This window comes from Planococcus citri, chromosome 2 (assembly GCF_950023065.1).
Source record: "Planococcus citri chromosome 2, ihPlaCitr1.1, whole genome shotgun sequence".
In the NCBI taxonomy this organism is placed as follows: domain Eukaryota; kingdom Metazoa; phylum Arthropoda; class Insecta; order Hemiptera; family Pseudococcidae; genus Planococcus; species Planococcus citri.
In genome coordinates this window covers 73,058,697-73,077,047 of record NC_088678.1, presented here as the reverse complement: position 1 = coordinate 73,077,047, position 18,351 = coordinate 73,058,697, and the positions used below count along the sequence as shown (strand labels likewise).

The 18,351-nt window shown below is 34.9% G+C and overlaps 1 protein-coding gene across 1 annotated transcript; it reads left to right on the top strand.

Moving 5' to 3' along the window:
- Positions 1 to 2,909: 2,909 nt before the first annotated feature.
- LOC135837663 (fatty acid synthase-like) lies at positions 2,910 to 18,297 on the top strand. Its single transcript, XM_065353016.1, has 37 exons — positions 2,910 to 3,168; positions 3,284 to 3,421; positions 3,504 to 3,677; positions 3,760 to 3,954; positions 4,037 to 4,275; positions 4,370 to 4,600; positions 4,673 to 4,870; positions 4,952 to 5,083; positions 5,151 to 5,381; positions 5,463 to 5,652; positions 8,622 to 8,851; positions 8,939 to 9,243; positions 9,336 to 9,591; positions 9,667 to 9,775; positions 9,856 to 10,116; positions 10,185 to 10,364; positions 10,444 to 10,595; positions 10,673 to 10,837; positions 11,391 to 11,534; positions 11,616 to 11,771; positions 12,590 to 12,792; positions 13,082 to 13,321; positions 13,409 to 13,532; positions 13,606 to 13,779; positions 13,868 to 14,047; positions 14,630 to 14,828; positions 14,905 to 15,085; positions 15,162 to 15,307; positions 15,443 to 15,690; positions 15,769 to 16,093; positions 16,240 to 16,389; positions 16,468 to 16,662; positions 16,737 to 16,886; positions 17,128 to 17,249; positions 17,347 to 17,604; positions 17,683 to 17,925; positions 18,067 to 18,297. The coding sequence occupies exons 1-37, from the start codon at positions 3,015 to 3,017 to the stop codon at positions 18,175 to 18,177; spliced, it is 7,089 nt and encodes a 2,362-aa protein (XP_065209088.1). The 5' UTR covers positions 2,910 to 3,014; the 3' UTR covers positions 18,178 to 18,297.
- Positions 18,298 to 18,351: the final 54 nt, after the last annotated feature.

The following is an 18,351-nucleotide window of genomic DNA, read 5'->3' as shown; positions in this document are numbered from 1 at the left end:
TGTGTCCAATTCTGGTAAACTTATCAAAAGGGGTCAATTTTTGAAAAAAATTGTCAAAACAGTCCTGTTTTTGCCAAGATTGCTCAAAAAAATTCTGTTTTTGCAAAACTATCAAAAAATTCCAGTTTTTTATCAAAATTATCAGAGTGTCAATTTTTGGCATTGTAAATTGTAATGTTTTTGCGTCAAAATTCTCTCCGACAAAATTGCTACGAAATTTGTGCTTTTTTTTGACAAAACAAGTGATCAGGAATCCCAAATGGCAGAATATTTTTTGAATCGATCTAAGCTAGATCAAAAGAGCATGCAAATCACACCATATCAGTCAACATTTTAGGAGCTGAAGTGCATTTTTTGATTTTTAATGAATTCATACGTTTTTTGGCCCCCAACAAAGATCTCAAAATTTAGTTAAAAAACTTAAAATTAATGTAAGTAATGTGGTAAGATGTTCAGAATATGAAAAAATTATTGCCCGTCACTTTTAATTATATAAAATAAGTCGTAACAAAGTAAATATATTGGAAAATGTATTTAAATTATGATTTTAAAGTTTTTGTAAATTAAATTTAATTTAGATTAATTTATTTAAAATTAAATATTTATAGAAATAAATTTGATAGAGTGAGAATTAGCATAATTGAGATAGTTATTATCAGAATTTCCACCTACTTAGTTGAATCAAGAAATATTCCCTAAGGTAGTGAATAATTGCCTCGCCTGGTTAGCTCAATATATCGGAGAGGTCTCAGTCATACTACTCATTCTTCACAGAAACATTTTCCAATCACCAATCAAATACATACATACAAGATAATATGATTTATTGTTGCTCGGAAACATTATTAAAGATACATATTCTATAGGTTAATCGAGTATAAAATGGGTCTATTACCTTATAACTCGAACTAGCAGGTTAAGTAATAATTAATATTCGTTAATGGATCATGAGGTTGGTAATTTCTTACCCATTGAAACTGTACACATTTCCTAGAAAATGTGCGATTAATGCAGGTGACTTTCTCACCAGGTTCACAAACTGTCCAATTTTCCTGCCTCTTTGGTATGTCCCTAATACTAGACATGGTCGGCAGGAATTGATTATTTTCATAAAGTGCCTTTTCAGACGAGAAGTATATCCCAATGGCCGGCAGGATCGGAAGAATACCCAATAAGGCGTGAATAAATACGATCGATAATTTTAATCACGAAGCGAAATAATATTAACCACTATAGAAGTGGGCGAGATCGGAAAAAATAGGGGATGAGTGTCCCAGTAAAGGGAACTCATCCGCTTCTAACATACATTGGCGACGGTCGGATTCGAGATTCACGAGCATACCATTTAATTGGTACAACTTGATTATAAATTCAGATCATTTTAAATGCAACTCAGTACAACCCGGTTGTACGAGCAGCTTAATTAGAAGAAAGCATCTTCTATGAAAATAAATACAACTAGTTTGGCTCGTGGCTGTGTTGCTCTATTTATAGTCGTAGGTGCATCGTTCAATGCGCGGCTATTGATGACATTGAGATGTCATCAAAATGTAATAGTAGAAGTTCTCACATTACCAGACTTGCGCAGTCTTTGGGAGTTGTTGTTTTAATCATCGCTACGGCGATGCTTCTTATACTCATCACTAAGACGATGCTTTTATTAATTATCCCTTACGCGATGAAGGCATATTTCCTCATATCAAATTTAATATTAATTATTTAAAAAATCAATTAATTTTTTTTTCTTTTTGTATTAAGATTTTAATTGAAAAAAAATATTTTTACATTTTTTAAAGGAGGTGTTTTTTTCCACTAAGAATTCTTTTTGGCATTTTTTGAGAGGTGGCTACTTCTTTATGGTCATAAAAGCATTTGGAAACGTGTTTTGAAATAGGTACATCATATTATATGTATTTCAATCTCATCAAAATTACAAAGAAATTTTAGATTTGTTTTACTCATTTTCATCAAATGTGTGTGACTTGAGATTCTGCATTGATATGGGCCATTGCCAAAAACCCCAAAAACCACTTATAGAATTCTACTGAGTGGTTGATAATTTATAAATTGCTTACGAGGATTTTGAACTGGACAAAGTAGAATTGGTAAAGGATCCCGAAATATATCACCAGCAAAAATGTCAGAAACTGAAATTCATTTTTCGATTCTCGGCGAATTTTTGAACGTTTTTTGAGCCAAAATTAGAAAAAATTAAAATGTCAGCAAATTGATATAAGAGAGCTGGGTGTGAACCCTCCATTCGAACCGTTCTGGAGCCTCCAGCGGATCTTCGGTTTCCACAGTTTTTGAAAAGAAAAAATCGAAAATTTCGAATCTCGTGGAAATTAAAATACAGTACGTGAGGTATATTTCGAGTTGATACGTACTAGTTTTATACAGGTAATGAATAACTGGAAAAAATTCGGATTTCAACCAAAACAAAAATATTTTGATGAACTTGAAATAACGCAAACAAAACATACTCTCACCCACCTCCCTTTCTGCAATCACTCGGTAACACGAATAATAATAAATAAACCGAACGCTATGCAATTCAGTGTCATGTCCACATTACGTATTATGTACCTAATACCTACTCATTATAGTTGTTGATAACATTGAAATTTTGAAAAATGCGACTAGTAAACGGATTACCCAGAAATCGTACAGAAATGCATTTTACATTCAAATTCTTCTTCCAGCCAGAGCTAAATCGTTATTTAACATAAAATTGCACTTAGTGAAATTTCTAATACATTAAACTCACAAAAACAATTATAATTGTGGTATTCAAACGTGGCAATATGAACACATTCCAAACAAGTTTGAAATTTATTTGCAAACAAATTTACATATTCATTTTATTCCGGCTATTTTCCTTTCTATGAGCATTAACCTATGATACTTAAATCCCAGCGAATTCTGCTCCACAACCTCATTTTACAACTAACAACGCCATAGATCATTTCATAGTTTTATTTCGACTCTGTTTGTGTCAAAGTCTGCATGATACGATGGCAACACGAAGCGACAATGTTTACAACTCGGATGATGTTGTTATATCTGGAATTTCTGGAGTGTTTCCAGACAGTGAAAATGTTCAAGAACTCAAAGACAATTTATTGTCGGGAAAAGATATGGTTTCCGTAGTTCACAGATATGGCACCGGTAAGTTTAAAATACCCCAAATAATTTTTCTTACTAAATAGGTACCTACATTTTTCAATTTTTTAAAAAATCAAACAAACAATTCAACGATTGAATTGCAATTTTTTTCGTAAAGGTGTAACAATGGGATCGGTAAAAAAGATCGATCGTTTCGATCACATGTTTTTCCACGTCACTCATCAGCAAGCTGAAGCCATGACTGTCGCCTCGAGGATACTTCTTGAGAAAACGTTCGAAGCAATTTTGGATGCAGGTATATAAAATTCGCTAAATCGTACGAGCTGAAATCCATTCGAAAAAATTCACAAGAAATGCAAACAATTTTCTGTGCAAAGGTTACAATCCGCAGCAAATAAAAGGTAAAAATATAGCAGTTATCTGCGGAATTTGGGATGGCAGCGATGAGGGTGATCCAGCTCGAGAGACTAAAACCGGAGATCACAACGCGGCCGTTCAAAGGGGCCAATTCACAGCCGCCAACAGGATTTCAAATTATTTGGATTTACATGGTATGTAATAGACCATTTGAAATGGGGTATTTTTTACAACAAAGTAAAACGCCTTTAATACAATTTGCGCATCCAAAAACAGGACCTAGTTGTGGAGTGAACACGGCATGTTCATCGTCCGCATACGCTTTGGACATGGCCATTAAATACATTCAATGCGGTCAATGTGAAGCAGCCATTGTGTGTGCACCTAATTTTAGTTTTTCCACCAAAGAGTATATGAAGCAAACTGTATTGCTAAGTACAGCAGGACATTCTAGACCCTTTGACATCACTGGTAAGATATTTTTATACCAAATCCAGACGCTGAATCCTACAACATCGACTTAATTCGTCACTTATGGATGAAAATTTCGCAGCTGATGGTTATATTAGAAGCGAAGCAGTGGTGAGCATTTTTGTACAAAAACGAAAGCATGCGAAAAGGATTTACGCCAATATTGTTCATTCGACAACCAACTGTGACGGATTAAAAGTGGAAGGATTCGCGTATCCTTCTATCACTCAGCAAAAACAACTCTACGAACAATTCTACAAAAAGATCAACCTCGATCCGCAATCGATCTCGTACCTGGAAGCTCATGGAACAGGAACGCCGGTAAAAATGATGAAAATACATTCTAATCAAATGTAACAGATACATTCAAGGTACCAAAATTCAATTTTAACTCCATATGTGTAAAAATTCTTAGGCTGGAGATGTTGTGGAAGGCACATCAATCGAAGAGTTTTTCTGCGAAGGACGAAAAACTCCACTGAAAATAGGTTCCGTTAAATCGAATATGGGCCATACTGAATCAGCTGCTGCTTTATGTGGCATTGCTAAATTAATCATATCTTTCGAAAGTGGCCTGATTCCACCGCATTTACATTTCAATAATCCTAACCCAAAGATCAATGGTTTGCACAACGGTAAACTAGAAGTACGGAGCACGTTGCATAGATCATTAGACGGAATTTTATGAATAGATCATAATTCTGTACCCATTTTAAAGGTTGTAATAAAACCAACGCCACTGGAAGGAGAATATTTCGCTTTGAATTCATTTGGTGCAGGTGGAGCTAATGGACATATTCTACTTACACCTCATCACAAAATTAAAAAATCCAGAGCATCCAACAGCGAAACGATACCAATAATAGTAGCAGTTTCAGGTCGTACTGAAGAAGCTGTGGATTGTATTTTGAATGATGCAAGTCTTTAAGCTTCTTCACGCCCCCACCACCTCTTGAAATTAATAATTATCAACCATTTATTCTTGATTTAAAACCAGATTGAAAAAAATTACCAAGATGAAGAATACGTAGCCTTGCTGCATGAAATTTTCAGCGATGATATCAGCGGTCATTCACAAAGAGGATATATTATTTCACACAAAGACTCTCCTCACACAAAATCCAAAGCAGTAAGAATTCCTCGAGAATAAATTTCTCAAATAACGAATTACCTTCTCAACTGAATAAAATTTTCAGTTGTTTTCCGGTGATAAACGACCCGTATGGTTTGTCTTTTCGGGTATGGGATCACAATGGCCAGCAATGGGAAAATCATTGATGAATTTGCCCATATTTGCCGAATCAATACGCAAATGTCACGAAACACTTCGAACCAAAGGACTCGATTTGATTAAAATAATTACAGAAGATGATCCGAAAATTTTCGATTATATTTTAAACGCGTTTGTAGGAATTGCGGCGATTCAAGTACTTTCTGCGATTGTTTTCTAGAATTTTCAGCATTTCAAATCCGTGAAAGAGTTTAAAGTTGTGCTTATTTCACCGCAGATTGCATTATTCGATACTTTGAAAGCGATTGGTATTGAACCTGATGGAATAATCGGCCATTCCCACGGAGAATTAGGATGCGGATACGCTGACAATTGCTTCACGGCTGAACAAACGATGCTGGTTGCTTATTATCGTGGATTGGAGTCGGTGGAAACTGCATTAGTTCATGGCACGATGGCTGCAGTTGGTAAAATACATATTTTGGTCCACGTCTCAGTCCTTAACCCTTTCGAGGTCGAGGAGGTTCCGGGGTACGCAAATTATAAATCTGGTGATTTTGTCAAAAGACATGTCTCCGAAGTTACAAAACAGAAAAAAAAATTATCAAAAAATGAAAAATTCCAATCGCAAAAGAGGAAATTTGAAAAAACAATTTTGCTCATATTCGATTAGAGAAATGAGCGATGGAATGAAAAAAACAGTGTAGATTATTAAGTTACAGAAACTGAAAATAAAAACCAACAGACACGTTAAAAATATGAACATAATAAATTTTAAGGAAGGAAAAAAAATTAAAAATTGAAAAAAAGGTCAAGCCGCATTTCCTAAAGTTACCAATATCCAAAGGACCAGAAATCACAGTCTGGTGAAAAATGAATATTAGAAATAAGAATTTATGTCACCAAGAGAGCTTTTTTCATGAAGTTGAAAAATCGCATCGCATATCCAACACTAAGGAAAAATTGAAATTTTAATTGACAAATCAAACAATCCTGAAAATTGACTCAATCTGATGCTTTCTGAGTTCAACATCGTGCAGTTGTTCGAATACGATTTTCAGACACCCAATAGAACGCATAAACCAGTCGCAAATCAACACAGTAAATCCATAAAAACATCTACTACAAGAAACATAATCAATTTACAAATCATCGGTGTCCGACTACAGTTTGAGTTATGCACACCCCATCTGGTGATTTTCTAACCCATTTTGTCATATTGCATTTCAAAACCATCAGATAAAAATTACTAAATTGGAAACCGCATCGCAAATCTGTGTCAGTAGCATTTTATGAGATTTTCAACTTAGCCAAATAAAAACCTCATCAATGTGGAATAAAAACTGTCTATATCCGAATACTAGTTTCTCTTTTGCACACCCTGTCTGGTGATTTTTTGATGCATTTCGTCATGTTGCATCACAAAATAATCAAATAAAACTCATTGAAATTGAAACCGCATCGCAAATTTCAGCGAGTAGCAGTTCGAGATTTTCGACTTAGCCAAATAGAAAACTCATCTAGTGGAATACAACCTGTCAATATTCGACACCCTATCTGGTGATTTTTCAGTGCATTTTTTCATGTTTTATCCCAAAACCACCAGATGGAATTTTTAAAAATGAAACCCACATCGCAAACCCTACTCTTTGACATTTTCTGCAAATCTGAACCTTATCAAAATGGTAATGTCATCAGTGTACAATAAAAACTGTACTTATATTTGCGACTACAGGTTCCCTTTTTGCACACCCTATATGGTGATATTTCGATCCAATTTTTCATGTTTTATCCAAAAACCACCAGATAAAACTTTTTGAAATGGAAAGACTCCATTTAGGATTTTTTGAGAATTTACACCTAATCCAAATAGAAAACTCATCTGTGCAGATCTGCAGAATAAAAACTGTCTATTTATGACCACAAGTTACCTTTTTGCACACGCTGTCTGGTGATTTCCCAATGCATTTTTTTATGTTTCATCTCAAAATGACCAGATAACGTTTTTTGAAATGAAACCCGCATCGCAAACCCTACTCTGAGCCTGATCAAAACAGTTTTGTCTCCAGTATAGAATAAAAACTGTCTATTTGCGACTACAGGTTTCCTTTTTCCACTACCTGTCTGATAATTTTCTGATGCACTTTTCCATGTTCTATCCCAAAACCAACAGATAAAATGTTTTGAAATGGAAACCATTGGACTCAGAAAGCATCAAATTGAGTCAATTTTCAGGATTGTATTGATTTGTCAATTAAAATTTCAATTTTTCCTTAGTGTTGGATATGCGATGCCATTTTTCAACTTCATGAAAAAAGCTCTCTTGGTGACATAAATTCTTATTTCTTATATTCATTTTTCACCAGACTGTGATTTCTGGTCCTTTGGATATTGGTAACTTTAGGAAATGCGGCTTGACCTTTTTTTCAATTTTTAATTTTTTTTCCTTCCTTAAAATTTATTATGTTCATATTTTTAACGTGTCTATTGGTTTTTATTTTCAGTTTCTGTAACTTAATAATTTACACTGTTTTTTTCATTCCATCGCTCATTTCTCTAATTGAATATGAGCAAAATTGTTTTTTCAAATTTCCTCTTTTGCGATTGGAATTTTTCATTTTTTGATAATTTTTTTTCTGTTTTGTAACTTTGGAGACATGTCTTTTGACAAAATCACCAGATTTATAATTTGCGTACCCCGGAACCTCCTCGACCTCGAAAGGGTTAACTGACAAAAAATGCTTTCGAAACTGGATTCAAATTTTTCGAGAGATCCAATGCTCAAAAACACTTGTTTGTCGAAATATTTCAATTTGTCGCGAAAGTATAACTTGTTTTCATAGGCCACTTGACGTTTCGTTTCATATAATAACAATCATGCTCTAATTTAGCTCTCAAAATTCATCAACAATGGTCAAAAAATCTCTTTGCCAAAGTGTTTGAATTTCTTGACAAATTTTAACCCATTTTGATCGGTCTCATAGTACCTTTTCCAAAAAACATCAGGACCTAATTCTAGGCACAAAATTTTTCAAAAGTGCTTAGAAAAAGTTTTGACAAACATTTTGGATTTTATGCTGTAGGTAACTGTAACCAATCTTGATGGGTTGCATGGTTGCATGACACTTTTTTCTCAACTCTCGATAATAATGACCCAATTCTAAGCCCAAAATTTTTCCAAAACGCGAAAAAACATTTTCTGAGATATTTAAAATGTTTGCCTTTGATCCCATTTTGATAGACTGTACGAGAATTTTCCCAAAATTCTGAAAATCACGTCTCATTTTTGAATAATTATATGTAGTACGAGAGCCAGTTTTTACTCAAAACTGGAGAGTGCGGGAACGACGTCATTTTTTTGGATATTTTTTTCAAGGCTCTAGGTACTTTTCTAGCAAAATTTTCAAGAACCATGTGTAATTGTGCATATTTACAGGAGAAGGTTATGAAACTATGAAAGATCTTGTCCCAGCCGGAATCGAAATCGCCTGTCACAATTCTCCAAACAGCTGCACAATATCTGGGCCGACTTCGATAATGGGACCATTTATCGAACAGCTAACAGAAAAAAAAATATTTGTTCGAAAAGTTAACACAGCTAATATAGCGTACCACAGTCAGTGCATTGCTCCACTAGGTCCGAAATTCGTTTCGCATTTGAGAAAGGTGAGATCGAGTCAAGTATTCATTCATTTCATTGAGATACATCAGTTCATCATGATACAAAAATAATCCTATTGCAATTATTTTTAGATCATCCCCGAGCCAAAACTTCGTTCAGAAAAATGGATCTGTACTTCTGCTCCGGAACAAGAATGGAATATGAAAAGAGTAAAATACTCTTCGGCCGAATACCACGCCCACAATTTACAGAATCCAGTATTATTTGAAGAGGGTTGTCGCCATATTCCTTCTAATGCGATAACTATTGAAATAGCTCCTCACGGTATCCTGAATACCATACTCGAACGTTCTCTACCCAAAACCGTATCAAATATTTCATTAACGATGAAAAATCATAAGAATGAGATTGAATTTTTTTTCAACTCGTTAGGAAAGTATGTATCCGCCTACTTAGACAACGTTGCCACAAAAATGCACCTTCAGGTCTTTTTTTAATCAAAATAATTATACTTCTGCACTTTTGCAGACTATACGAAGCAGGATGCGTTCCTAAGTTGGGTGCGTTGTACCCGCCTGTAGAATTTCCAGTCAGCAGATCGACTCCGATGATTTCACCACTGATCAAATGGCAACATGATGAACAATGGTCAGTAGGTAGACTAACCGATGAAGAGTTAATCACCGAACGAAATTTTATCATACGATCGAGCAATGATGAATACGAGTTCATTAAGGATCACGTTATAGATGGAAGAAATCTGTACCCTGGATTAGGATACTTGGTTTGTTGACGAGCTATGAAAATAAATGATCTAGTTTAGGTACAAAAAAAGTAACAACGTGGATTTTCTTCTCAGTGGCTAGTTCTAGAAACATTTTCCACCATTCATGGAAAGAAACCCACCCAGATACCGGTGATTTTCGAAAATGTTCGTTTTGAACGAGCAACCAATGTACCTGAGAAAGGTTCCACCGATTTAATCTTCATTTAAAACAAATCGAAACAAGAAACTGCATTCTTCTAACTCAATTTAAACTCGTTTCAGATGTCCTCAAGTTTCACGTAACAATTCAAATTGGTGCTAAAGGTTTTGAAGTAAGTGAAAGCGGCGCTACTGTAGCCTCAGGAACTATACGAATACTGGAAAACGTTGATAAAGAATTCGAGAATACAACAATGACCAACGATATAGTTTCAAGTTCAGACTATAACTATCTAAGCACCAGCGATTTCTACAAGGAATTGAGGCTTCGAGGATACCAATACAAAGGATTATTCAAAAAGGTCGTTAAGGTGAACTGCGATGGTAAGTGACGTCATTGATTGCGCTGCTGAAAAATTCTTAGGTAAATACCTAAAAAATTCGTATTTAAGGTACATATGGCGAGGTGCAATGGCATGATAATTTCATCAGTTTCATGGACACCATGGCCCAACTGCAGCTACTGAGCATTGACACTCGTGAACTTCTCATACCGACTTCCATACAGAAAATCGTCATTGATTTTGAAAAACACTTTCAAATACTACAGTCTTTGGACGAGGCAAACCGCAGTAAGCAATTTTTGATAACCAAGTTTCCATAGAGTTGGAATTGTGCCAATTTAAAAGCATAATTATACTCGTATTCTAGCACTTCCCGTCCATTCCCATCCCATCCATCGTCTCATCAGTTCGGGTGGTATTCAAATGTGGGATTTCCGCTGCTCCACAATCTCTCGTCAAAGAAGTCTAGCGGAGCCGATGTTGGAAAATTATAAATTTATACCTTACACCTGCGAAAAGGTATGGAATTCATCACAACTTCTATGTGATACGATATTATCAATCGTTCATAATTTGAAAATGAAATTTTCAAATAGAAAACTGATCAGAATGAGGCGATTCGACTATCCGTTAACATAGTACTGCAAAACACGATGGAATTTCAAATAAAAACGTATGAATTACTCGATCCTGGTTACACTACAGAGGATATTGTATCACCTGCAATTATGGACGCATTGAATGATAAACCCTTAATCCAGGTACGTCATTGGTTCACAATTTTTTTAAAAGCACAGCAAGCACATATTATATTCAAAAGCTTCACTACTCCTCAGACCAACGGGCGAAAAAAAATTGTTGTCATGATTAATGAAAAATTCGAATAATTTTGAGCCCAAAATTTGACCGTAATTTTCGGAAATTTTGAAGATGGAGCCCTGCAACCTATCAGGATGGATTAAAATTTCGTGAAAAATTCGAATATCTCTATCAAAAAAAATTTTTGACCATTTTTGAAGAATTTTGACCTTAAAACTGAGGTTTGATTTTCGGGCATTTTTTTTTTTTTTAAAAATGATGTCCAGCTACCTACTTGCTACTTTTTAAAATGGGTTAAACTTTTGGACAGCTTTTCAAAAATGCTCAGAAGCATTTTTCGTTGGATTATTTGAATTTCTCGCGGAATTTCAACCTATTTAGATTGATCTCGAGGTAACTTCATCAAAAAATTCAAAAAAGGAAACTTGAATTTTTTGGTGCACAAACAATCTACCCCAAGAATTTCAAGTTTCACGTAGACTATAACCTATTTAGGGAAATATCAACATCTTATTACCAAACTCCGATCAAGAAGCTGCCATTCAGATGCCACATGAGATCGCCATATCAAATGAAAAATTACCCAACGATAAAAGTGCTACTTTGATAGCTTTGTCAAACATACGGGGAAAACATGACGTATGTAGAGCCTTTATAACACTATGAGTGCATCTTATTATTAAATTATTCAGTCATAAAAGTGATCATTTTTGTTTTCAGGAATTAGAAAACATACGCAACGCGTTGAAAGATAACGGATACCTCATCACGAAAGAAACAATCGACAAAAATGTCAATATTTATGAAAATTTAGGATTTAATGTTTGCTTCAGCCGTAAAATCAACGCAACAAAGCGAATTCTACTCTTGAACAAAGTTCGTACACAATTTAAAATGCCTTTACTTAGCCCAATTGAATATCATTTATTCATGTCTTTACAATTGAAGACGTCATAGCAAAAAGGACATATGTGTGAAAGTTGTATTTTGAGAAAAAACTGTTTGAAAGTTTGAGTGCTTGTGAAGTTTAGAAATGTGCATATTTGAACATGGTGACGATTTTATCTTATTTTCTCACTATCTAACTATATGAAATGCTATGCACCATCAGTCTGGAGGAAACCGTGTGTTAGCGGTAAGCGTTCAAACATTTCATATTATATGTCCTTTTTGAAGCGAAAAATTGGCCAATTTATTTTTTGATTTAAAAATGTTTTTGAGCAAATTTTTGGATTTAAACCAGATAAACAATGGTTGATAACACAAAATCGACCATGAGTAACCCATTATCTCTGAAAAAAGATCGCTATGTTGAGTAAAAAAAAACAACAAAAAAGACAAGTTTTTTTGGCCAATTTTTTTAAAATTTTTTTTATTGATTTATAAAAATGTTTTTGAGCAAATTTTTGGATTTAAACCAGGTAAATAATGGTTGACAACACAAAATCGACCATGAGTAACCCATAATCTCTGAAAAAGTAAATTTTTAATTGACTTCACAGTTTTAAAATGGTGATATCTCACTGGTTTTTCGACTTTGTGAAGTGGGGGTGGTTTCATATGATAGAGGAAGGTCTAAAGAATAACAATATGGATTCGTCTCAAAAAGGACATATGTGTCATATATACCCCTTTTTGTTATGACGTCTTCAATTATGGCTATTTTTTGGAATTTTGCTGATGACAATTTACAGTTGAAGGAAACCAAGCAAACGTTTAAAGGGATCAAAGTGCATGGTGATTCGTTTGCTTGGGTATCGAACATTCAAAATGAACTGAAGACAATCGACTCCAATAGAAATGAAAAATTGGTCATTTACACCGAAAAAGATCCGGAAAATGGAATAATAGGATTCTCAAATTGTATCAGAAGAGAAGATATCGGAAAAGATTTAAGGTACGCCGTTTTTAGACTTGAAGGAGTTGAGATGAAAAGACACGAATACAAACCCTCGCCTTTTTTTTGCCCTAAAAGCTTGCTTTGTTTGGTCAACAAATATAAGGAATCTACAGAATTTCGACATTTTCCACTCGTCTTCCCTTTTATTAGTCTTCAGATAATATTTTGAAATCAAAATTATCAAGGAAATTGACCCTACCTCCTCGAGTACACTCTCAGACCAAAACTTCCACCATTTCAGTGGTTAGCTGGAATTAATTTCACGTCCAATTTTTGGGATTCAAAGGTTTGTTTTCATAATGGATCCAGAGGCGGCGAATTTTTCGTTGGAAAACTCATTCTACACATCGCAATTAGATAAGAATTTATCGCATAATGTTTACAAAGATGGACACTGGGGTTGTTACTGTCATTTGAAAACTGAATCAGTCCGAGAAACAGAAGCTGCTCATGCATTTTGCACGGTCGAAGAACGAGGCAATTTTTCATCAATTAAATGGGTCGAAGGACCTCTGAATCCGCAAACGTAACATTATCCATTTTTCTAAAACAAATTCGTAGACTTCGAGAAATTATTAACCATAATTTCTGTTCATTTATCCGATTACCGCAGGCATCTAAATTCCAACGCAAATGTAGCTTACGTTTACTACAGTAGTCTTAATTTCCGAGATATTATGTTAGCCAGTGGAAAAATGTCTCCATCGGATTCACCCATTTACGATCGTCTATCAGAGGCAGGTATTTTGATGGGCAAGCCAAACTTGACAGAATATATAGGAAACTAATTCAATTAATTTGCACGTACAGTGCCACATTGGTACAGAATTTTCGGGTAGAAATGAAACTGGAACGCGTATTATGGGACTACTTCCGAAGGAAGCTATCGCAACAATGGTTGAAACGACTCTCAATATGACGTGGAAAGTACCAGATCATATAACTTTAGAAGAGGCAGCCACTATCCCAGAAGTATACCTCACGGTAATTTACAAAATATTGAAATTATTCACAATTAAGTTCAAGTTCATATAAAATATGTTTTAATAATGTTCTTTGGAACACACTGCAGGTTGTTTACGCTTTGTTTTTCAAAATGAATTTGAAACCAGGATCTTCCGTACTTATACACGCGGGCAGCGGTGGAATTGGTCAGGCAGCCATTAACATATGCCTTCATTACAACTGCACAATTTTCACAACCGTCGGAACCTCAGAAAAAGTTGAATTCATCAGGAAAACGTTCCCTCAAGTACAAAATGAAATTTCATATTGTATCTTATAATCAAGTGACAGAAATTTCGAGCAAATTAAGAAAAAATTCTTGGCTCCGGGTATATGCTCCTAGAGGAAAAACATGAATGTTCAAAGAGAGCAGATTTTTGGTAAAATACTGAGAATTTAACTTTTCAATTTTTTTTTTTCAATGATGAGTTTTCCCTTTATGGACTAATTTTTCCAACTTTCCAGACCCCTGAAATATTTTTCGGAACGTTTCAATGGAGGAAGGGGGAGGCTCAGGCTTCATGACAATATCGACAAAAACCAATATTTCTTCGACAATTCATTTTGGCGAAAAACATACAAGTAAATTTGGCAAAAAATGGAATTTTCAAAACAGGTTAGGTAAGGGCAAGAACAAAAAAATTCTTGAGTATTTCAAAAATGCTTACTCTTTGAAGATCAATATCCTCTCTTCCTGTAGGAGCAGCTCCTGATCTAAATTTTTTTCTGAGAAGCTTTCAACTTGAAATGAAAGTCTTCAATGAATTTGCTCATAATCCTTCGACTTTTCTTTCGCGTTCTACTCTTATTAAAAACACTTGTTGTGCAGATTCCTGAAAGCCACATTGGTAACTCGAGAAATACCACTTTTCTAAAATTAATAATGGAACAGACAAATAGTCGAGGGGTTGATGTGATTCTCAACAGTCTATCAGAAGAGAAACTTCAAGCTTCAATCAAATGTTTGGCTGAGTGTGGAAATTTCTTGGAAATTGGAAAATTCGACATGATCAAAAACAATTCTCTAGGTAGGTATTTGAAGACAAACATGCACAATCACATCTTATGACACCGACATTTGATAACCAAATGCTTTTTTTTCAGAATTGAGGCATTTCTTAAAGAACATAACATTCCATAGCATACAGTTAGATCTTATCGCGCACAATCACACGAAACTATTTAGTGAAATTGGAGACAGGATGCAAAACATGCTCAATCAAGGAATTATCAAACCAATAAAAAGAATCGTTTTTCAAGCCAATGAAGTAGAATCAGCTTTCAGGTAACTAGGTACCAACAAAAAAGCGACCTACATTATTGTGTAAAAAATTTCGAACATTTTTCACGACGATATTCAGATATATGGCAGCCGGAAAACACATGGGAAAAGTTTTGATAAAAATAAGAAATGAAGAGAACAACCTTAAAGCTAGACCAACATTAAAATACATGAAAGCTAAACCTCGAGTTCTTTGTACTGAAAGCAGTTCGTATGTTATAGTAGGTTCGTATGAATGATGAATATATTCTGTTTTTATAATTGACCATTCATAATCAACCACATAACGCCATAAAGGAGTGAATTATCTATTACAAATGTGCGAAAAAGGAAGATAACACTAGATTTGTATCATTTCAGGAGGTTTGGGAGGATTTGGTATGGAGTTGACTGATTGGTTGGTAGTACGAGGAGCTCGTAATATAGTACTTAGTTCTCGTACTGGAATAAAAAATGGTTATCAATCGTATCGAATAAAACTATGGCAGTCGTACGGAGCCAACGTTAGAGTCTTCACAGAAGACGTTACCAAAGAATCAGAGGTAAAAAATCTACTCCAAACAGCCGTTTCCTTAGGACCAGTAGAGGGAATATTCAATCTCGCCGTGGTAAGTACCTTTTACTTCAGCTAATAATCCACTTAATCAGCTTTGAATATTGTTTTCAAAAATCACATGGTTTTGTAGATCCTCAAAGATGATGAATTTGCAAAACAAACCGAAGAACATTTTATCATTAGCAATGGGCCGAAGACAACTGCAACGAAACATCTGGATGTCTTGAGCAGAAAAATGTGCCCACATTTGAAACATTTCGTCGTATTTTCTAGCGCAGCTTGTGGTCTGGGCAATCAATGCCAAACCAACTATGGATACGCTAATTCTGCAATGGAAAGGATATGTGAACGCAGATTTGCAGATAAGTTACCAGCATTGGCAGTACAATGGGGTGCCATCGATGATGTCGGTATCGTTGCCGAATTTGCAGAACAAAATATTCCATTTACTATAAGTAAGATGACGTCACAGCATTCAATAATTTCCATACTCTCCTCGGTATTCCAGTTTGACTCAATGAAACAAAATTAGAATTTATCTCGAACTGGGATATCTTGAGCAACGAACATGAGTAATCATGGAAACAATCTCAAATTACAGTCGGAACGTTGAAACAAAAAGTCAAATCTTGTTTGGAGACATTGAACTTATTCATGAAACAAGCGTCCAGTCCCATTGTAAGCAGTATTGTAGTGGCTGAGAAACATCATTTGGATTCAAATATCCTCAACACTGTAGCAAATATACTAGGTAGGAATAAGTTATCATCGAACATCCGTCTTAATTTTCAAAAGCAACATGATTTCAACAAATTCTGATGCATTTCAGGTATTAAAGATTTCAAGAAAATCAATCAGTCGTGGACGTTACCAGAACTAGGAATGGATTCCATAGTAGCTATTGAACTGAAACAAATTCTTGAATCAGAATTCAATCTAACCTTCAGTCCCAAAGATTTACAAAACATGACTTTTGTTAAATTGAATCAAATGAAGGAGGAAAAAGAACATAGATCAAAATCAGGTAATTTTCCAATACCGAATCAGGGACACGAATGTTTGCCTCGATCACTCAATCATCAAGTACTTTTTACGTAGATGCTAAAGTGAAATCGCAAATTCAAATCTTTATGGATGAAATGCTTTCGAACAAGTGTGTTCGTCGAATACCATTCGAAACAAACGATAAAGAAAATGTAATTCTATTCGATGAAAAGTCAACAGTATTCATGTTCCCTGGAGTAGAAGGTACGTAATAACCGGTGGGAATTCCCTTGAAATAGAATTTGACCAGCACTTCGTTAGGCTGTCCAAAAAATGAAGTGGTTTTTTTTTTTTTTTGCTAAAATGACAGAAAAGGCCTTTTTTGGGTTTTCGGATATGCACATCTCCCTCCCCTCCCCCCCCCCCCCACCTAAAACTCGGATAATCCAGCTTATTACACATTTTATGTACAAGTAATTGCATACATATTTGGAAAAAATTACAGGACTGGCAATGACGATGGAACCATTGGCTAAAAAATTACCCGGACAAAAGCTATGCTTTCAGTATTACTTTGGCGAAGTTGCAGATTTTCCGCTTACAAAATTACCGGATTATTTTGCTGATGTGAATCTTGGATTTAACTTATAATTTATGTACCTTTCACCCACATCACAAAATTTACCCTTGATTAATACTATCGATTTTTTTTTTTTTTTTGCAGTACATCTTGAAGAATTTCAACCATGACCGCGAATTCTACCTAATCGGACACAGTTTAGGAGGACTGATAGCTTTAGGAGTGGCCAATATTTTGGAAAAACGTGGAAAACGAGGACACCTATGCTTAATAGAATGTTCACCATTTCACGCTAAACAAAAGCAGGTCGGTGTGGAATCTTTTTCGAATAAAGAACAAGCACAGACCAGGGCTTGTGTAATCGTGATCCGAACATTATTACCGACAAAGGCTACAAAAGAAGTAAACACCTCTTAAACAAAACTATCTTCAATGAAACATTCTCAATCAATTATACGTACATTTGCATACGTTTCACAGAATATTGAATTGATGAATAACCAACGAGATTGGCAATCCAAAAGAAAGCTATGTTTTTCTTTGCTATCGTCGGTGCTGAATAATGATGAGAACATTTTTGGTCAATTACTCGACAGAATTTATAGTCTAATAACAGCATTACTTGATTACGAACTACCTCGGGTATTGTTAGAATCATCTTGCGAGCTGATCAGGTGTATCGAAGATCCAATCGATTCGGACGAAACATATAGCTTATCACAGGTACATAAATATTTATGCATTTTTCGTTTATGAAATCAAGAGGCGCGTAAGACGTTTGATTAATACATTCATATCTCTTTCCACGCATTCTAGAATCATCTCATTTAAATTCAATCTAACCCTCGTATTGTTACTTTTCAGTATTTCAAAAACCCTGTCAAAGTTAATAAAATTGATGCTGATCACGTTTCTATAGTACATCATCCGGAAACTTCAAAAATTATAATGGAATGTCCTATATGGAAAGAATAACTCGCATCATCAATTTTCCGAAATCGATTTAAAAAATCTATACAAAAACCACTGCTTGACATTTCACGAAATAATGTACACAATAGATATGCGATGAATAAAAAATAATATGTACAACAACGAATGAATTAACACATTACTTCTATGTCACCCTTTGGAGGTTCTCTAGGTTCC

Coding starts and splice junctions, on each gene's coding strand:
- LOC135837663 (XM_065353016.1), top strand. CDS start 3,015: ATGGCAACACGAAGCGACAATGTTTACAACTCGGATGATGTTGTTATA. Junction 16,094..16,239: donor AAATATTCCATTTACTATAA/GTAAGATGACGT, acceptor CTCAAATTACAG/TCGGAACGTTGAAACAAAAA. Junction 16,390..16,467: donor CACTGTAGCAAATATACTAG/GTAGGAATAAGT, acceptor GATGCATTTCAG/GTATTAAAGATTTCAAGAAA.